This window comes from Tiliqua scincoides, chromosome 1 (assembly GCF_035046505.1).
Source record: "Tiliqua scincoides isolate rTilSci1 chromosome 1, rTilSci1.hap2, whole genome shotgun sequence".
Lineage (NCBI taxonomy): Eukaryota > Metazoa > Chordata > Lepidosauria > Squamata > Scincidae > Tiliqua > Tiliqua scincoides.
In genome coordinates this window covers 121,598,712-121,620,324 of record NC_089821.1, presented here as the reverse complement: position 1 = coordinate 121,620,324, position 21,613 = coordinate 121,598,712, and the positions used below count along the sequence as shown (strand labels likewise).

General features: G+C 45.2%; 1 protein-coding gene across 2 annotated transcripts; it reads left to right on the top strand.

Moving 5' to 3' along the window:
- The first annotated feature begins 5,884 nt into the window (after window positions 1-5,884).
- On the top strand, window positions 5,885-20,364 carry KCTD18 (potassium channel tetramerization domain containing 18). 2 transcript variants are annotated; one of them, XM_066636704.1, is made up of 7 exons: window positions 5,885-5,961; window positions 8,591-8,693; window positions 10,505-10,716; window positions 14,366-14,559; window positions 15,569-15,663; window positions 16,613-16,715; window positions 19,541-20,364. In XM_066636704.1, exons 2-7 carry the CDS (start codon window positions 8,636-8,638, stop codon window positions 20,091-20,093), a joined length of 1,215 nt encoding a protein of 404 aa, XP_066492801.1. In that variant the 5' UTR covers window positions 5,885-5,961; window positions 8,591-8,635; the 3' UTR covers window positions 20,094-20,364. The 2 variants fall into 2 exon arrangements, with proteins under 2 accessions (XP_066492801.1, XP_066492800.1); XM_066636703.1 differs by having other exon boundaries at window positions 8,591-8,792.
- Window positions 20,365-21,613: the final 1,249 nt, after the last annotated feature.

Genomic DNA, 21,613 nt, shown 5'->3' with positions numbered 1-21,613 from the left:
CTATGCATGTCTCCTCAGAAGTAACCCCCACTGTAGTCAATGGGGCTTACTCCCAGGTAAGTATGGGTAGGACTGCAACATTATTTCTGTGGTATTTGGATGTATGTGAGTCAACTTCACTTGAGGAACTGGAGCACAGAAGGTATGGAAACCCCCTGTAGAGGGGGAGAGAGACAGACACGACTTCGTTTCCAGTCGTTGCCAAGAGAAAAGGGATCCCTCTCATTAGGTCCAGGCTGATTTCAGTGAAATGCAGTGTTCTGTGGTTCCTTTTTTCCTGCCAGGAACAAGAACTCTCTTGAAAGGGGGGGAGGGGATTTGCCTCTTGGCACAGCGCCCAGAGCGCGTCTGTTCCCGCCAAAACAGCAAAGGCGACGGTTGATTGGGTGAGGCGCTGCTCACCATCAGAACCGTTCAACTGTCGCCCGAGGAGAGGAGGGCGCGCGCACTTCAGGCAGCCAAGAGCTGCCACTCAAGCAATGGGAAGAATCCTTGGCTGTGATGGAATGTTGGAAACAGGCGGGAAAGCTCGACAGCGGGGCTGCGCCTGTTGACCAGGCGTTCTTTGGATGTGCTAGCAGCAGAGCACGCGTAGTAGGGCGAACTCAGCCGAATGCTTCGTTCCTCGCGATGCTATTGGTGCGGCTGGGAGGTGCTGGTGCTTCACGCGTCCTCCTTTGCGCGCAATAGCCGATACATACAAACTGCTTGGTCTGAGGGGGAAGATTCTGCGCAAAGGTCTCAGCAGATATGCAGATGAAATCATGGGCTGAAGCCAGCCCTTGCTGAAGCCTCCTGCAGCTTTTTTCTTCGCTTGGCTCCAAAAAGTTGCTTAGGCTGCAATGCTAGCCACACTTACCCGGGGAGGAAGCCCCATTGACTAGAATGGGACTTACTTGTGAGTAGACATGCCTAGGCTTGGACTCTAAAGTATGCCAAGCGAAATCCTGGGCTTCCTTTGTGAGAGGCACACCCCCACTCCATCATCACAAACTGCTTTTCAGTGTTTCCTCAATTACAAAACTGAGTTTTGCCATGCAGCTTGGCAACACAAATCCAAATCTTCCTCCAGTGTACAAAACTAGGCATGGTCATTTGGGGGGGGGGGGGGGATACAACTCAATACCATTGTTTATGGCTACAGCATTTTACCTGTTCTGGGTCTCCTGAGCCCACAAGTTCAAATTCAGGGTGCTCTCCCCACTCAGCATCGTTACACTTCCACCTCCAAAAAACAGGATTCAATTTTAAATTGAAATTTTAATTTTCATATGCATACATACTTATTTGCTGCCACTGCAGTGACAGCAGCCAGAAAAGAAGGTTTAGTTACTTTGGCCCCACAACCTTCACCAATCCATTTTACATGATGCATTATCCAAGTAGATGGGATATTTAGAATGGAGATCACCACCAGTTCCTGTAAAAATGAAAAGCATGAACCAAAAGGCATTACATATATCAGCTCTTCTATTATTTTGGACCTCGAGCCCAATCCTATGCATGTCTACTCAGAACTAAGTCTCATAACAGTCAATGGTGCTTACTCCCAGGTAAGCATGGATAGGATTGCAGCCAGACAGCCCAATCCTGAGCTGCCCGGGGTGTGCAGCTTCGGCGGCACTGAAAACAGTTGCCATTGTATCCTGCGTGCCCTGGGCTACCGCGGGTGGCACCCTTCTCCCAGGTAAGGGAAGTAGCCCCACAATGGGGCTACTCATTTACCCCCAACCAAAGGGTCGGTGGTAAGGTAACGGCATTTGTGTAGGGCACCGAGCCCCACATGAACGCACAGGATCGGGTGGAGCAGAGCTCCACTGGACCCACTTCCCTCCCTCACCCAGCACACCTCCTGCCCGCCCTCTCCCCACCCTCTGCTTGCCTCCCCCCTCCCCAGAACGCCTCCTCCCTGCCCCCCTTCCCGCACCCACTTACTGTGCCGCAGCTCGGCAGTCCGTGCGACCACCAAGCAGCAGAGGACAGGCGCCCACCCGGCACTAGCCCAGCACCAGCCAGCGCTGGGCTAGCACGGGTGCTGGCCTGGTGGTAAGCCTCACAAACATACCTTATGGCACGTTGGCAACTGTGCATGCCGTGCGGGAAGCTGGCGTGCTGAGCTCAGGATTGGGCTCTGAGTCTGGGCTCATGTTGCTTATGTGCCCATTTCTCCTGATTTTTTTCTCTTCTGGTTCATAGTGCACCACACACTGCCTCCACAATTCCTGCCAAAAATTTTCTGAACCTGATTGTGCATGTATGCCCATTTTCACATGAGTTTTTGCACACTTGGTCTGGGTCTAAGCTACCTTGAGGTTTCAGAAAGAAGGGGTATAAATGTTTTCGGTAAGTAAACAGGGAAATGCATTTTTAGGTACAAAAAGATGCATTTTTAGTATACTATGGGCGCAATCTGGTCCTGAAGTAGCTGAGAGCAGTTCAGGCAAGAAGAGTTAGCGCACGCAATTAGAAAGTAGGCAGTATGAGGTGTTGCCCTGTAACAGACAAACAGCAAGTTCTATTGCTGGCCTTGTTGCCTCATCCCTCCTTGAAGCATCAGTTGAGTCCTGATCTTGAGTTTAGTTTGTAGTTCCTTCTAATGATTACAGATCAGACATGGAAGGCCTTGTGTTGTCTAATGTGAAGTTATTGTAATCTCTGCTTCTGGGATCATGGGGGCCAGCCTCTTTTCCCCTGTTCTATTACTAGATTAAAGGGCTCTCATGTTGAATGCATAATGCCAATAAAACTCTTTTTACGCACCCACCATTGTAGGAATGAAACATGAAACAGGTCTAGGCACATTTTGTTGTATTGAAAGTTAGACCTATTCTTGGGTGTATTTGCGGTGCTGAATTCAAACATTGCATTAATTTTGCCAGATTGGCTCTAGTTTTGGGAGTACAGCATAGCCACCTTATATGTTGATTCAAGCAGATTCCTTGTGAGGAAGTCATGGCATCACCTTCACAATGAAGCTGTTTAAGGGCCCAACAGAACAGTGTGCGCTGGCTTACTGCCAGTGCGCACTGTCGCAATTGTGTCATAAGACACGTTTGTGGGCCCTACCACCGGGCGAGCGCTGGTAGTAGCCCAGCACTGGCCGTACTGGGCTACTGTCGGGCAGCCCCCAGAGCTCCGCCACTCAGTGGTTGTGGGCACTGCTGAGCAGTAGAGAGATAAGTGGAGGCGTGGGGGAAGGCAGGGAGGAGGCCTTCTGGGGAAGGGGGAGGCAGGTGGAGGGCAGGGAGGAGGCATTACAGGGAGGTGGGGAGAGGGCGGGTAGGAGACATGCTGGGGGAGGGAGTGGGGTGGGAAGGAGGCGGGACCAGTGGAGCTTTGCTCCACTGGATCCAGAACCTCTGCATCAGGCTCACTGCCTGACCCAAATGCTTTTGAGTCACCTTTTAGTTGGTGGTGCCTGACCCAAATGCTCTTGAGTCACCTTTTACGAGTTGGTTGGTGGTGAATTGAGGAGCCCCATTGTGGGGCTATTCCGTTTACCTGGGGGAAGGGGAAAAAAGTCCCCTTCTCCCGAGTACCACTGGTGGCTGCCTGGATCACACAAGATGTGGCGGCAGTCATTTTCAGCGCCACTGCAGCCCTGTGCACCGGCAGCTCAGGATTGGGCTGTAAGGGCCCAATCCTATCCAATTTTCTAGCACCAGTGCAGCCGCAATGTATCCCCAATGTAAGAGAACAAATCTTCCCAGTACTTAAGAAGGCCTCGGTGACCGCTGCGCCACCTCAAGATGCAGTGCTTGCCCCATTGGGAGAGCTGCACCAGCACTGGAAAATTGGATAGAACTGGGCCCTAAATCAGCATATAAGGTGACTATGCCGTATCTCCAAATCTAGAGCCAATCAGGCAAAACCGATTCCATTTTTGGATTCAGCACCTCAAAAATATCTTAACTTTGTTCAAATCAAACATCCTTAGCAACTAAAAAAAGGTGCTTTTTTATAGGCCTGTGTTATTGCTATGAAATTAGATTTTACTAATCTAATATCATCACATGCTGTATCATACCATTTTAATAAAGCCTATGATGAAATACTCGTAGCTTGATTCATAATGTCTTGATTATGTCTTGTTTCAGACATAATGCCAAATCATAGCTTGGTATTACATGAACAAACTTTGGGACTGATCAGAGGTTTGTCAGCAAAGAATTGTTTGGATGTGGTGGCCAAAATAGTATACAGAAAAAAAGGAAGTACAAGAAGGTGCAAATGGGTATGTGAATTCTGGCCCACAGCTCCGTGCAGTACGCAAGCTGCTCTTTGGGCTGCTGTTGGGGTTCCTAACATGACTGGCAATGACATCATCACTTGGCAAAGCTAGGATTGCAGCAGCCAGTGAAGATGGGGCAGGTGATTGGGAAGGATGGCACCTGGGGTAGTGGTTGTGGACTTAAAAGGGGTATTTGAGAGGGTAGGTGGCTGGAAAGTATAGGGGCAAGAAAGGCCAGAAGATGAAGGCTTCTGAAGAAGGCAACACTTTCTTCCATCCACAGATGGAAAACATATTAACAAAGGCAGTGGAACACACTGGATGGTTCTTAAAAAGCAAGTGGTAAGGAGAACAGTTCTTTATCCTGGCCAAATGCTAGCTGGGTAACTGAATTCTGCTTGAGAAACTGAAAAGTCCATCCCAGTCTTTTGAACTGGAAATCCATTGTCCAGCAATTATAACTCAAATCTAGTGATACATTCATGTTGGCTATTGATTTTAGTCTGATTAATTACTATAAAAATATAGTGCCTACTTGATATGGCAACTAACATTCAAGATGTAAAGGACAAGTAAAGGCATGACAAGATAGCAACAATGATATGCTGGACCTCCCCATGCCACCCTCTTTGTGCACTGTAATGGAAATGAACAAGATCCTTCAAGGAGATAGGATGTGGTGTCAACAGTGGACCCTTGCTCTGGCAGGCAAGCATGCGGTTAACACCAGGGGCCTTAGATTGCAGTGCATGTGCTGCACAGCTGCAGCCACTTGGAGGCAAAAAAGGCCCTCAGAGTTAAAAGCAGCACCTGCAGGAAAAGGGTTTGGGTAGCAGAAGAATGAAAGCTTGGAGAAGGAGTGAGCATTGGTCTGAGCAACTGATGTGCTAGTTGCTGGACCTGTTGACTGACCAATGGACTAACTGACAGACGGGTGAATGGACTTCTGAGGATTGCTGGAGACACTGGAGATTGGTGTGTGGCTGCCATACCCAAGACCTACTGGGGACCAAGGTGTTGCTGTGGTGGCTGGAGAAGCTGCTGGCAGGAGAGGGGAGGAAGGAAGACCTCTGTAGCTTGAACAGGCGAGGTACCCACGTGGTGGGGTCCAGCAGGACTGCAGAGTGTTTGTAAGGGGGGGGGCATGAGCAGTACCAACTCCAGAGCCCAGGTCAACCCAGGCTCTGGGTTGAACTTAATGGTCTCCTTTGCAAAGGTATGCTGGGTGGGTAGACCTGGGCTTCCATTCCAGCAGATCTCACCTGCGCCTGCCCAGCAGCCATTCTCCAGGGGCCTGATTTTACTCCCTTTTCCGCTGGCAGTCTGCGGGGCACGCACCCATGGCTCCCCCTTGGCTCTGCCTCTGCGAGAAGCAACGTCGGAGCCAGGGGAACACCCACTGGGTGCGGCATTGGGGGCCAATGGAGCCGAGTTGGAATGGGAGCCCAGGTCTACCTGCCAGGTAGATCTGCCCGGGGGGAGCCCAGGTCTAACCCCCTGGTTGGCTTAAGGGAGTACTCATGGCCCCCCAACCCTGGAATGAGGCGACGCCGCGCACATCAGCGGGGACGGCTCAAACCCCTTCCTCTCACGCCCTCTTGCCCCGCCCACCGGCCTTCCCGCGGGATCTGCAAATATCGGGCCCAGCCGGTGTGAGGCGGAAAGCGAGCGAGGGGGCGTGGCCAAGGGGACGTCCTGTGGTCGGTGGGCGGAGCCGGCGAGCCTCGGAGGTAACGAATGCGTGGGGGGGAGGTGGCGGTTGCCCCCTTAAAGTCAGTTGCCCGTCGTGCTTTCGTCTTCCCCCCTCCCCCTCTCTGGCCTCTGCACGCGGCAGGCTGGTGGGGGAAGCCCCTGGCTCGGGCCTCCTCTCCCTTTGATCTGTTGTTTCCCCGCCTGTCACTAACTGTTGACACAGAACGGCAGGCAGGGCGGGGGGGGGGCTGTTTCAAGGGTGGGGGAGGTGCACCTTGGAGCCACGCCCCAGCTTGGCGCGGGGGGGAGAGAGGAGAGCGAGGCATCCTGCGTGGGGGGCGGGCAAGTGGCTCCCCATTTCTGTCCAACCCTCATGGCAGGGACGTGTGGTGTGCGGGGAGGCAGGTGAGGCAGAGCCTCCCCACTGGAGATCTTCGAAAAGCTCAGTTGCCATATGAAGCACCCAAGCACCCACAACCCACGTGCAGAGTGGGGAGGGAGGGAGTGCAGAGAGCATGCTTTGTGGGTGCTTGGGTGCCTCACATGACTGCAGTGCTTTTTGAAGGACTCCGGTGGGGAGGCTCTGCCTCCCCAACCACTGCACCTCCCTGCCACAGGTGTGCACCTTTGATCCCTGTTGCGTACATGCAACATTGGGCAGAAATGGCTTAACCTGCCCACAGGTGCCTTTTCGCTCTGTGGCACATCCTGAGTAAAGGTGCACGCGGACTGTGCTCCAAGCCTGCGACATCTCATTTCAAACCGCACTGTAACAAACCGAGTACCATGGGCAGCTTTTCCTTTCTTCCTCTGCCCCTTTTTTGTGGCTTGCTTAACATTAATCTTACAAAGAGTTCTGGAGCAACCGAAAGTTTACTGCTCACAAGTTTGTGTCATTCTAGGTCAGTGTTTCTCAGGGTTTGTCCTCTGCTGTACCACTTCACACGATCCACCTGTTGGAAGTACCACTAGAAGTAACTGGTGATGACATCATTACTTCTGGGTTGGGAGGCCAGATGCCACATGACAAACACCAGTAAGAGGCTCAGGGTGGATAGGAGGGCTTTTTAGAGAATGGAAAAGCATGCTTTGGAGCTCTTCCCACTGAACTGAGCCGAACCGAGCCTACTATTGCTGTATGTGTTGCTTTCCTTGTCTCATTGCTGGGTGGCAGGTATCCAGGAGTCCTGCAAGTACCACCAGACACCACCTCATATACTACTGCTGGTACCTGTACCACTGGTTGAGAAACACTGGTTCTGGCAACTCCATTAAATGTACTGTTAGAGTGTGAATCTTGGATTTTTTTTTCTAGTGAGCCAATGTGGCTACTTCTGTCAGCTGTATATTGGGGCTCTTTCTCATGTCCAGTAACACCTATTTGCCCCCTACTCCACCCTACCCCATCTTTTTCTGGTTTACAACCAAGCTGTTTGAATAACTGCGATCAACCTGCAATCAAGCTGTTTGAATAACTGCGATCAAGTTTTGCTACTTTAGGACTCTTTAAAAGTCCTAAATACTGAATACTCAGTAAAAGAATTCCACTACTGTTGCCTTTGGATTCTTGCTCAGAAGGTGGAAAGAGCCCCCCCCACTGAAAGTTACACCAGAGTGAGCACACTTGGGACCCAGACTGGTGGGGGAAAGCCTCTAAAGCAGTTAGAGGTGCTGCAGTTTTGGCCTATTTTGCCTCTTTACGTGCTGTTTATTTACAAAAATAAAAAAAGACAAATCTTCTATAAGCTCATGTTTAGTTTGACACTCTTCTGTATCATTATTTCACAAGATCCTTGTGGACATTGAAAATGGGCTCCTAGCCTCACATAGTCCTGATGAAGACTGTGCCTTTATGCCCATTTCCGGTGTACTTTCTAATAAATAAATTAATAGTTTTCAATACATACTACTGAGTAAATGAATGGGGGGAGGAGGAGGAGATGGTTTAGTGGAAAAGGCCTGTTTCTATGCATGGAGTTTTGGTGTAGTGGTGGGATGACAATATTACATAGCTCCTCAAAAAACCATAGTAAATTTCTGTAGTTCTTCTCATTAACTTCAGCTGGAATTACAAAATCTGATTATCTTAGATTGGATTCTTGTGTCTCCTCCCTCCCCCCACCTCCCTGAACAAAATGAGCCTCACATCCCAAACCTGCTTATGCATGTTTACTCAGAAACGTGTTGCCAAGCTTACTGTCCTGTGGTGTTAGGCTTCTGGCTTGCAAATGCTTGCAGCTGTCTTTATGCACCTGTATGTTTCTCAGAGTTTAATGCTAAATATGAGTAGCATAATTTTTAGTATCATTTTGTGAATGATTTGATTATTTGCTTTGGGTGTGGTGACTGAGGTACAGACGTGACTTACTGCAAGTAAAGTAGTGCCTCAGAAGTGTTCTGTACTGCATACCACCTAGTTCTGTACTGCGTACCTGTGAACCACATTCCATGTTAGACTTCTCTTAGGATCTCACTCTTGTCAGAGCCATGAAGTCATCTTTGCATGAGAGCAAGGCAGGAAACACCAGTTCAGCAGCACCAATGGCATTTCATGTGCCCCGACATCATTATTGGGTCAGTTGTCACCCATTGCTTGTGTGCAGTTGTGTAAACTGGAACACTTCTATTTTCAATTGCTGTACTAAGCAGAATTGTTATGTGTTGTAGGTTTGAGACAAAGCAATCCGGTCAGCAACATTGGCTGCAAATGTGATGGAAGACGGTGAAAGTGAAGAGGTGGTAGAGATTCTTCGACTTAACGTTGGAGGGTGTATGTATACTGCTAGACGTGCATCGTTATGTCGTTTCAAGGAGTCCATGCTGGCATCTATGTTCAGTGGACGATTTCCTCTAAAAATGGATGACTCGGGTAAAATTACACGAATTATAATTAAAAATTGACCATTCTTGTTGAGTGAGGGTCAGAGCAAAAATTAGAAAAACCATTGTAATTTGAAATGAGATCACATTCTTGCATCTCCTGCTACCAGATAATAAAAATGGGTCAGTAACAATAGTTTGTAACTTGCATCATTATTTTTCTATGAAGCCAAAGAATCTAGCTATTGTTGGGCCTAAAGAGTAAAGTTTATCCATAATTTTTGAAGCTAGAAAAAAATTCTCAGATATCTGGGTTGGAAGTAGCTAAAGATGTCACCAAATCTAGGTTTCTGTTGTAGGGTAGGCTTGTCCAGAACTGGCACCTTCATAGGTCAGTGCAGTATGCAGATTATAACATGTTAGGAGCAGAGACTCCCCTGGGGCTGGGGATAAGAATAGGCCCTCAGTTTGGCTGTACTTGTCGTAAGAGGCGACTAAACAGCCAAACAGTAGATGGGACTCGTTAGCCTGGGAAGGCAGCTCATCTGAGAGAAGGAAAACTCTGATCCCAAACCTCCACTGCCTTGTGACTACATCCAGTTATGGAAAAGGCTTCAGGAGTCAACCTCGAGGCAAAATCCGGAGTTAGAGTCCCTGAGGCAGTTCATGGCTGAACACAGCCACGTTCTGGCAACTCCTGCGACGCTGCTGGAACCAACTGTATTGGCCTCTGCCTTTCCATTGGACCATTTCAGCGACGTGGAGAGGGGGGATTTGCTGCATGCGAAACAGTCTATCCTCCATATCTACTTTGCCCAGGCTTCGCGCACTGGAGAGGACACTCTGTTTCAGAACCACCAATCAGAGTGCGATACCATAGTCTTCCGAGACTGAAGAATGCCAACAACAGGAGCAGAGAATGGGCTGGTAATTCTCTGGGATGTTTGCTTAGTGAACTGATGAAGATCTACAGTTAATCTTTTCTTGCCAAACAGTATGTTTATGACAGATTTTCCTCAAAAGAAAATTGCCATATGGTCTAACTGTCTTGTCTGGTGCTAATCTTTTCCCGATTCCACCAAAATAGAAAGGTAGACTGGATGAGTAATAAAGAACACTGTTGATATTCACAGAAGTGCAGCTTACTGCAAATTTGTTTGCATCAAGTTTGTTCTGTGGTGGGGCCTCCCTCGTTCTGCAGATGTATGTTTGAAGCCTGTGGAAGAAGTGGTGCTTGATAGTTCAGGGAAGTGAACCAAGGGGAAAGCAAAACATGTCTAGAGTAACTAATCAATCTAACCTTGAAAGCAATCTGTGTGGAATGCATCAGCCCCTAATGCTTCAGAGAAAAGGTGTTGGGAAATTTTCCTGTTGCAGATGGTCCCTCAACAGGGTATCGGATGTGGAATTTGGTAATGGTGTGAAAGGTTTGTGCTAAGTCTGACACATAGTCCTCATTGGGCAACACTTGCCAGAACAAGTAAGCTGATGTGACTGTGAAGTCTTTCCTCAGAGATTCACTCTTTTATTATGTTTGCCTTTTGGTACCATTAGTTTAAAAGAAAAAGTTTCTCCAAGTTCACTACTCTGAGCAAATCTGAAAAGTAATAGTTGAGACACGAGAAGGCTTCAAATAGATGTTCTTATTAACTATGAAGGAAGATTTATTGACTACATTGCATAAGGAAGCAGCAGCTTGGAGGCAGTTATGACAAAATATGCTTTTCTCAACTTTCTGAGCATTTTAATATTTATTTTCAGGGGCATGTCTTATTGAGCGAGATGGCAACCTGTTTAAGTACCTCTTAGATTATCTTCATGGAGAAGTTCGTGTTCCAGAAGATGAGCAAATGCGAATTGCGTTGCAAGAAGAAGCTGATTATTTTGGCATTCCTTACCCATACAATCTTGCTGACCACTTGGCCAATGAAATGGAGGCATATTCTTTAAGATCAAATATAGAACTTAAAAAGGTCCTGATATGTTTTATGCTTTTAAATTAAGTAGTGTGTACTTAGGATTTGATAGAGGGACAAACTGAAGGCTGGTAACCTGTCTTAACTCTGGTACTGGTTTAGCCATTTGTACCCTGATCCTGGAATTGCAGCCTTACTGTGTCTGTTTTGCACAGTGCAATAATTGGGTTGCTGAACATAACAATATAAGAACAGCCCCACTGGATCAGGCCATAGGCCCATCTAGTCCAGCTTCCTGTATCTCACAGCGGCCCACCAAATGCCCCAAGGAGCACACCTGATAACAAGAGACCTGCATCCTTGTGCCCTCCCTTGCATCTGGCAATCTGACATAGCCCATTTCTGAAATCAGGAGGTTGCGCATACACATCATGGCTTGTACCCTCCAGAAAATGGATTTTTCCTCCAGAAACTTGTCCAATCCCCTTTTAAAGGCGTCCAGGCCAGTCACCATCACCACATCCTGTGGCAAAGAGTTCCACAGACCAACCACACGCTGAGGAAAGAAATATTTTCTTTTGTCTGTTCTAACTCTCCCAACACTCAATTTTAGCGGATGTCCCCTGGTTCTGGTGTTATGTGAGAGTGTAAAGAGCATCTCTATCCACTCTGTCCATCCCCTGCATAATTTTGTATGTCTCAATCATGTCCCCCCTCAGGCATCTCTTTTCTAGGCTGGAGAGGCCCAAACGCCGTAGCCTTTCCTTGTGCGGAAGGTGCCCCAGCCCCGTAATCATCTTTGTCGCTCTCTTTTGCACCTTTTCCATTTCCACTATGTCTTTTTTGAGATGCGGCGACCAAAACTGGACACAATACTCCAGGTGTGGCCTTACCATAGATTTGTACAACGGCATTATTGTACAGATTGGAGGATAGCAAATGTCACGCCTATTTTTAAAAAGGGAAAGAGGGGGGACCCTGGAAACTATAGGCCGATCAGCCTAACATCCATACCGGGTAAGATGCTGGAATGCCTCATCAAAGATAGGATCTCAAAACACATAGATGAACAGGCCTTGCTGAGGGAGAGTCAGCATGGCTTCTGTAAGGATAAGTCTTGCCTCACGAACCTTATAGAATTCTTTGAAAAGGTCAACAGACATGTGGATGCGGGAGAACCCGTGGACATTATATATCTGGACTTTCAGAAGGCATTTGACACGGTCCCTCACCAAAGGCTACTGAAAAAACTCCACAGTCAGGGAATTAGAGGACAGGTCCTCTCGTGGATTGAGAACTGGTTGGAGGCCAGGAAGCAGAGAGTGGGTGTCAATGGGCAATTTTCACAATGGAGAGAGGTGAAAAGTGGTGTGCCCCAAGGATCTGTCCTGGGACCGGTGCTTTTCAACCTCTTCATAAATGACCTGGAGATAGGGTTGAGCAGTGTAGTGGCTAAGTTTGCAGATGACACCAAACTTTTCCAAGTGGTAAAGACCAGAAGTGATTGTGAGGAGCTCCAGAAGGATCTCTCCAGACTGGCAGAATGGGCAGCAAAATGGCAGATGTGCTTCAATGTCAGTAAGTGTAAAGTCATGCACATTGGGGCAAAAAATCAAAACTTTAGATATAGGCTGATGGGTTCTGAGCTGTCTGTGACAGATCAGGAGAGAGATCTTGGGGTGGTGGTGGACAGGTCGATGAAAGTGTCGACCCAATGTGCGGCGGCAGTGAAGAAGGCCAATTCTATGCTTGGGATCATTAGGAAGGGTATTGAGAACAAAACAGCTAGTATTATAATGCCGTTGTACAAATCGATGGTAAGGCCACACCTGGAGTATTGTGTCCAGTTCTGGTCGCCGCATCTCAAAAAAGACATAGTGGAAATGGAAAAGGTGCAAAAGAGAGCGACAAAGATGATTACGGGGCTGGGGCACCTTCCTTATGAGGAAAGGCTACGGCGTTTGGGCCTCTTCAGCCTAGAAAAGAGACACTTGAGGGGGGACATGATTGAGACATACAAAATTATGCAGGGAATGGACAGAGTGGATAGGGAGATGCTCTTTACGCTCTCACATAATACCAGAACCAGGGGACATTCACTAAAATTGAGTGTTGGGAGGGTTAGGACAGACAAAAGAAAATATTTCTTTACTCAGTGTGTGGTCGGTCTGTGGAACTCCTTGCCACAGGATGTGGTGCTGGCGTCTAGCCTAGACACCTTTAAAAGGGGATTGGACAAGTTTCTGGAGGAAAAATCCATTATGGGGTACAAGCCATGATGTGTATGCACAACCTCCTGATTTTAGAAATGGGTTATGTCAGAATGCCAGATGCAAGGGAGGGCACCAGGATGAGGTCTCTTGTTATCTGGTGTGCTCCCTGGGGCATTTGGTGGGCCGCTGTGAGATACAGGAAGCTGGACTAGATAGGCCTATGGCCTGATCCAGTGGGGCTGTTCTTATGTTCTTATTATAATATTAGCTGTTTTGTTCTCAATACCTTTCCTAATGATCCCAAGCATAGAATTGGCCTTCTTCACTGCCGCTGCACATTGGGTCGACACTTTCATCGACCTGTCCACCACCACCCCAAGATCTGATCTGTCACAGACAGCTCAGAACCCATCAGCCTATATCTAAAGTTTTGATTTTTTACCCCAATGTGCATGACTTTACACTTACTGACATTGAAGCGCATCTGCCATTTAGCTGCCCATTTGCCATTTAGCTGCCCATTTTACATGCCACCTCTGCCTTCTGGTTAGGAAGCCAAAAGGGATAGTGTAAGATCGAAGAGCAGTTGCCAGAGCCACATCTTTTGATGGAGAGGTACTTTATGTCTGGGCAGGGAGATGGTAACTTAGTATGGATTACTGTTTATAAGGCGCAATCCTAACCCCTTATGTCAGTGCTTTCCAGCACTGGCATAGCGGTGTCAGTGGGACATGTGCTGCATCCTGCAGTTGGGTGTCATTCACGGAAGCCTCCTCCAAGTAAGGGAGTGTTTGTTCCCTTACCCCAGAGCTACATTGCCCTTATGTCAGTACTGGAAAGCACTGACATAAGGGGTTAGGATTGCGCCCTAAAGTTTCTTTTGCACTACAGCCATGTTCTTAATCCAGTAATGCAGTGGTTTTCAAAATTTTTAGTATTAAGATCCACCTAAAAAAAAAAAGTTTCACTCTACCAATCACTCAAGCCTCTGTGGCTATAATGGTAATCGGGCAACAGTGCTTTCCCCCAGTAGCATGTTGTTTAATCCTTGATGCATGTAGCCTAATCTGCCTTGCCAGTTTTATGACCAAACAAAAATTGGATTGTGACCCACTGGTGGGCCATGGACCCACAGTTTAAAAACTGCTGCAGTAATGTAAGTGAAAATTTTGCATATATTTAATTGCATCACCATGATAGCAGTAATGAGAATTCAGTATTTGTTTTCTCCAGCACACTTATAATAGAATATAATGTAAAGTTATCATTCTCATCTAAATTACACACAGAAGCAATTAAAATGGTTTTTATGTTGTATATTTACATGGGACTACATTATTCAGTGGTATACACTTATGGTAAACATGCAAGGGTTTGGGCTAAGAGCTTTTTTGGGTAGTCTCTGTATTAAAACATAACAGACACATGCACCTCAAATATGCATGTATGTAATATATATACTACATAGCAAAGTTTTCATTTTTTTTTCCCAGGCACTTGTAGATTTTTGTGACTCTTATGGCTTAATATGCACAAAACCTACAGTTTGGGTTCTGCACTATCTCAACACTTCTGGAGCAAGTTGTGAGAGTAGAATAATTGGTGTGTATGCTATGAAGACAGATGGAACAACTGCAATTGAAAGAGAACTGGGAGGAAGAATCCATAGTAAAAGTATTTACAAGAGGTGAGAACATTTGCAAGTTGCTTAATATGGCTTAATATGACCAGTGGCTTAATATGAAATACTCCGGATGTAGAAATCTTCAGGGCCAGGTAAATCCTGGGTGCTATGTTGCCATGGTGCCTAGAAATTTCATTGTGGTCTCTGGTATTTACTCTGTGTAATTCTCAGAGGACCAGCAGTGTTGGAATTGTTGCCTCTGCTCACTGCCAGTAGTATTCTGTGCGTACATGTTATATGGAGGCTGCAGTAGCAGTGTGGTAAGGGCAGGTCTGTGAAAGCAGGGGCTGCAGCAGCCTAAGGTGGTATGTGCCTCTCTGTCACAGTTCCAGCAACTTCAACCTTTTTCTCAAAATCCATCCTTTCCTCTTGCATCTTCTTTGGTGTTTCTTTTTCCAGAGATCTGTCCATTGACTCTTGGCTCCCTAAATCTGTTGTGCTCTTCTCCCCCCTCCTGCCACCCACCTTTTGGCTGCAATCCTATGCAAACTTTTGTGGGAGTTAGCCCAACTTAACACAGTGAGGCTTGCTTCTGAGTAGACATGCATAGGATTGCGCTATCAAACTACAGCAGCAATCTCCAAACTGGAAACCACTGTGTCATGAAAAAGCCCCCCCCGGCCTGAGCAGCACTTACCATTTTGCTTTGGCGCGATGTTCTTTTCAAACTGATCTGGGCACAGGGATGCAGAATGATAAGCACCACTTATGGGAGGGGGCTTTTTCAAAACCCCGGATCTGGCCTGCAGGTTGGGGTTTGGAGAGCCCTTATCTACAGGCGACAGCACAGTTTTGTGCATGTCTACTTGCAAGTATCATACTAGATACTTCTATCTACGTAGTACGAGTGTCTGTAGGTGCATAATCCTTTAGGTTCAAAACATTTATTATGAAGTTGGAAAAACTATTATTTCTGCATCCTTGACTCTTAAATGTGAACGTTTTTAAAGCCAAGCGTATTTTTTTTCATGTTGTACAACATAATTGGTCATTTTTGACAATATTTTCCTAGAGAGGCTGGAAATAATGTTCAGTACATCTGGAGCTATTATTCCGTGACTGAACTGAAAAAGATGATGGATGCATTTGAAGCATGGGAAGGGAGAGGTATGTAATCTTTAATACATTTTCCATGCAGAATAAAAATGTTGGTCCTGAACATTTAATTAGGTGTCAACCAATATTGGATAGCCAATGTGTGTTTTCAGTTATTCTTCAACTGCCTGAAGAAAGAAAATAGGCAAAGTGAGTATGGGTGGTGGCTTGGTATTTTGAGCTTGCAGGATACTGGTCCCAGAACTATTTAAAAATCTACGTGCTGGTTAAACTAGCCATTTGGAGCTATGAAAGTAGTTTGCAACAAACATCTTATCTGCTTTATGGTTCTTTAATAGCTTGACCAGATATAAGTTTGAGGACCTATGTTTTTGGAATAGTGGGGAAAGATATTGCATTTAGAACCATAGATGATCTTTCTTATCAGTTGTCCATTTTCAAAGCAGAACATTTGGATCAGGTTCTTATCCTAGATAGATCTAGGTTTGTGAAATATTAGGGTCCCTGGGCCTTAAACACCCTCCATTCACTTTCAGTCTGATTAAACATGCAGCTGGTAAATGTGAAATACTTGCGAATAACAGATATTTTTGGAGAGAGCCTTGGATTGTAAATGTAAAAGGCAGTTTGTGCTGAAGAGGTCTGTGAACGTTGAAGCCTTTCACATTCTTACCAGCAGGAGTTGGTCTAATAAGTATGCAAGTATTTGTTTGTTCCTTTTTTTCTGGAATCACTATGACACCACTTCTCTTGACAGTCTTTGACAGAGGGAACAAGGGTTATGAAGAGAAGGTTTAGTTATCAAAGAAGGCAAAATGATTTGGGGTGGTGTTATGATGTTTCTTAATGATGAGATTGTGAAGCAAAGCATTATAGTGGAACACATGAAAGAAATGTGGAGTCCAGAATATGTTCCTGTGATCCCTCGTTACCTACCAAATTACAAATCTGATATTTATACTGCGTGAATGTTATGAGGTAAAAATCTTTGAAATTGCAGGTGTCAGTTACTGGCGAGTACCACAGGAACTGATAGAATGTTGGACTCTTGAAGAACGTCCTTTGAAAGGAAGTCTGCAAAACATGTCTCCAGTTTGTAAACGGTATGTCCCATTAATCATGGTTAGTTGATTGAAAAAGATTTTATGTGGAATAGAGGCTGATTTCATGCTTGCTCTTGGAAAGAATGCTAATTGCATGTAAATCATGTATGTTCTTGTTGATTGGCATCCAGGATTCCATGCTGTAACAAAACTTTTCACTATTTCTTACTTCCTTGCATTCCCTCCCAGACATATTGCACCTTGAGGACCATTTCCAAATTAAAAATAAAGCAGTAGATTTTAAACACTGTGCACCTGGGATTAGATGTTAAACATGGTACAGTATATAAATTTTCAGTAGCTAATGAGTCATATGCAGCAAGACTCAGTCAGTGATCTTTTTCCTTTTTCATGTTAAACCATTCCTTTCAGGGATGCAGCTTACTCACATCTGTTTCATCTTGATGGTGTTGGTTTTTGTCTTCTGTGTAAGAGACGAGTTCATACATCTACCATTTCTGTTTTCTAATAAGGTCTTTGCCATCCCATTTTTAAAATGGCAAGGAAAAGCCCTCTTATATAAGTGGAATAACTAAACAATGAAACCATATCTGAGTTGATTGGGAGCACAATCCTATGCGTGTCCACTTAAAAGTAAGTCCCATTGTGTTCAATGGGGTTTACTCCCAGGAAGCATGTATAGGATTGCAACCTGGCTGTAATACAGTGGTCCATTTAGTGAACCACTTTGGTGACATCGAAACTCTATTCCTGCAGTGCACATTTTTGTGCAGTTGCCCTTGAAGAGTGTCTAGATTCTAGCCCAGCAATTTTCAACCCATGTACTGTGGCACACTGGTGTGCCACGAGTGGTCCACAGGTGTGCTGTGGGAGTTAGGCGAATTTATTTATTAAATAAATATCATTTATTCATAGGGCCATTGAGGGATGTGAACCCCCCACCAGCATCATGGTATGTCTTGTCAATTTCTAGACTGGTGGTGTGCCTTGATTATCTTAGTGCCTTGTCAGTGTGTTGTGAGATGAGAAAGATTGAAAATTGCTGCTCTAGACTCTAGAAATTATACTTGGTGCAGAAAATAACCTTGACAGCGAGGCAATTTGACTTGACCTGTCTGCTTTTCCTGTGGTTGCCTATTGATTGCCAGTTCAAACTGGTTTTGACCTTTAAAGTTCTATACAGCTCAGGACCAGGAAACTGAAAGACAGTTCCTCAACTGTCTTCTCTGATAGATGTCCCATAAGGTCGTCAGAGAGGACCCTGCTGCATGTTCCATCTCTGGCAGAGGCCAGATTGATGGCAGTGAGGAAGAGGTTCTTCTCAATGGCAGCGCCTTTAATAATAATAATAATAATAATAATAATAATAATAATAATAATAATAATAAAACTTTATTTCTATCCCGCCCTTCTCCCCAAAGGGACCCAGGGCGGCTTTATTATGAAGCCCCCTCCCAATAGGATTAAAAATGGTCTATTCCAACTTAGCCTTCTGTTGAGGGGTGAAGGCTTTCTTTGGCCTTCCGTTAATCAGTTGCTTTGTACTTTTGTGGTTGTATTTTGTGTAAATGTTTTTATTGTAGTATTTTTAAATATTATTGCACAATATATTTCATTTCTGTTTTGGCATTTGACTGTGTTTTTTCCTCTGTCATATGCTGCCTCAAACACTCCATTTATTCAGAGGGAAAGGCAGCATATACATTATTTAAATAATTTCAGGTTCAAATTGGAAGTGTACAATCTTGTCCTCGCATGTGCAAAGGGCAGTGGAGTAATCAATCACTGAGGCTCATTCTCACAATGCTAGTCCATGGCTTAGCACAATCTCTGAATGGGACCTGACATGACTGTTGATGTGTAGTGGAGGCCCAGCCCTGGGGAAATGGTGCCTGAAACACCACAGACATTCTGCTGTTCCCCGTCACTGCCTCCACCTCTGCAGAGACACTTCCATCTTTCCCTCCTCAGTTTAGAAGCAGCTGAGAATTATTTAGAAGCAAGGGAGGAGAAGCAGCAGCAACGCAACAACCCTCTCTGTTCACATGCCACTACTTCCACCGCCTTCGCTTCAGTTTAGGAGTGGAGGAGGATGCAGCATTTCTTTTCCCCAATAAGGGAATGGGAGCAGGATTGCTGCTGCTACCACCTCCTCTCTGGCCAGTAGAACTGGAAGCAGCTTCCTCTAGCTCAGGGGTCTCCAAACTCTGGCCTGGGGACCAGATGTGGCCTGTGGCAAGCCTCTATCCGGCCCGCGGCCAGCTTATTGTCCCCTGAAAGCCTCTGACCCACTCAACTGAACATGACCCATGCTGTGCTCTGGTTGTATCTTGATAGTGTTCTGAGTGCCAGAGAGGTTGAATGAATGAGCCAAGTCATTCATTTATTCACTCATCTAAGTTTCATCTCTAATTTATTATCTAAACTTTATATCTAAATTTTTTTCTGGCCCTCAACACCATGCCAGATATTTGATGTGGCCGAAAAGTTTGGAGACCCCTGCTCTAGCAGACCTGTTTTCTCCATCTTCTGTCACTCTCTTTTGAAATAATGGGAAAGCGTGGCTGGAATAAGGAAGTGGGAAGATGCTCCTCTCGGCTTCCTTGTGTTTCACACTGCTGTTTTTTAAAACTATCAGGAATGGAGGAAGTACTTGGGGACAAATGGGAGCTTGGTGAAGTGGCTGCAGAGATGACTGATGAGCTCAGATGTATATCTGAATATCTTCAACGGTGCAATTTTAAGCAGATACTAAAATTGATAAACTATTGTATCCAAAGAAAGACTTTCTTAATTGCATCTTAGTTATGGTCTGCACATAATTACCCACAGTACTAGATATAAATTTATTCTTTTGTTTACAGGCGATTAATGGCTCTTGATGAAGAAGAAGAAAGTGGTCAGAACAATAGAAGAGGTCGAAAACCAATTCAGTTTTCTGGTCCCTCAACAAGTACGCACATCAAAGTTAAGAACTCTGCTTCCTTGAAGATAGCAGATCGTCCTACATCATCAGGTTTCCAGGTGACTCTTAAGCGACCCAGTGGAGATCACTTACTACGGTGCAAAGAACTACGAAAAGCTCAATCTGCAGAGCGGGTACCAGTGATGAAAAACTCTCAGGCTCCTATTCAGTGTGCTGAAAATGGGGCGGTTGGTCAAATGACCACAAAGGCTCCTCTGTCTAAGAAGACTGTGATCAGCCGTGCAGTAAAACTCAAACGAACTCCACTTTGTCATGAGCTATCAACTCAGTGTCCTTCTTCAGTACAAAACAAGGGCGTTGAGCAGCAAACTCCATCCACTGCAGTGGCCACCATTTCTGTTTCCCAAAGCCAGGATGAGTTTGGACTCTCAGTGGCAGGTGTGAATGTTAAAAGTCCCTTACAGTATACCCAGCTGAATGATGATGTGTGATTGGTCATAATGTGCTAAAAGCAAAACTCCTTACTTCCTGAAAGGACACATGTGTGAGACTACGAAAAAAATGGGGGGGGGGAGCATTCTAAAGTTTTTAATAAGATGTATGAAACATTTTCTCTTTGTGGGATGCAAGAAGTATGTGGATGTTTTACAAATTGCTGCGCTTTGTATTGGTTGCTCATTTCATTATATGGCTCAAATGTGATGTTAAGGTCATTTTAGAATGGAATATGTGCTAGGCTGTGTACTCACCCACGCTGTAATCTGTATAAATTTTGTATAACTTATTCTGTGTTTTGTGTAATTTATTTTGCTTCTGCTATTCAGAGTAGCAGGAAGGGGCTATAGAGGACAATGAAACCTGCCTCTTGAATGCTGGAATTCTTTCTGAACAAATCTGATTTCTGATACTTTAGTATGTATTGTCTATATCCAAGCATATTTCTGTAATCCAGTGGTTCTCGCACATTTAGCACTGGGACCCACTTTTTAGAATGAGCATCAGTCAGGACCCACTGAAAGTGATACCATGGCTGGAAGTGACATCATCAAGCAGGAAAATTTTTAACCATCCTAGGCTGCAATCTTACCCACACTTACCCAGGAGTAAGTCTCATTTACTATCATTGTTAAAAGAATATATGTAGTAGTTCATTAAAAGTACAGGCCTGTAACATTTCCTCAAATTCAGTCACATACCATGGTAGCATCAAGTCGAATATATTAAAAATAAAATATTGAAATGAATGGGGACCCCCATGAAATTGGCTCATGACCCACCTAGTGAGTCCTGACCCACAGTTTGAGAAACACTGCTGTAATCATAAGTGCTGAGAGCTTTTTTTCTTCCCTTTTAAAAAGAATTCTGCATTTTAGTTTTCCTGTGCTTCCATGAAATGCACAGCTGTGCAAATACACTTATGGAATTCTAGAATAGAAAGAACTTCAAGGGCTGTTTAGTCTACTTCCTGCAATGGCAGGATTCCAACAAGCTCTAGAGAGCATTTTTATTCATTTTTATCCTAACTTTGCACAAAGGTCCTAAGATATTTAACGTAAAAGTACTAAAATGTTAAAAATAGAGATAAAACCTACTATGCTGGCAGTGGGATAAAATCACTCCCATCCTTTAGTCTTTGCTGCCCATGCCCATTCCTTCCGACTTTCTTCATGTTAACTTTGTTGCTGTGCTCTGAACTTTCTCAACTTTGTGTCTGTCTGTGCGGTGACCAGAATGCTTCCATCAGATGCAACAATACTGTGTTTTTATATGATTGACGCTGAGGACTGCCTCTTTTGGTAACAACTGGGTTTTCTTCAGTTTAATATTTTATACACAATAATTTAAACTTTGTAGAGTATGGCTTCAATGTTACCAAGGCAATTTTGAATTTTTACCGTTTCGGTAGTATTTCAGTGTTCCCCAAACTTTGTATCACAGGAAGGGCCCAATCCTATCCAACTTTCCAGTGCTGGTGCAGCTAAGTCAGGGTTAAGTCAGAATGCCAGATGTA

Bases quoted from the DNA above. Each gene is read 5' to 3' on its own strand.
- KCTD18 (XM_066636703.1), top strand. From the start codon at position 8,636: ATGGAAGACGGTGAAAGTGAAGAGGTGGTAGAGATTCTTCGACTTAAC. The intron at 14,560-15,568 runs GTGAGAACATTT...ATATTTTCCTAG, and splicing joins AGTAAAAGTATTTACAAGAG to AGAGGCTGGAAATAATGTTC. The intron at 16,716-19,540 runs GTATGTCCCATT...TTTTGTTTACAG, and splicing joins ATGTCTCCAGTTTGTAAACG to GCGATTAATGGCTCTTGATG.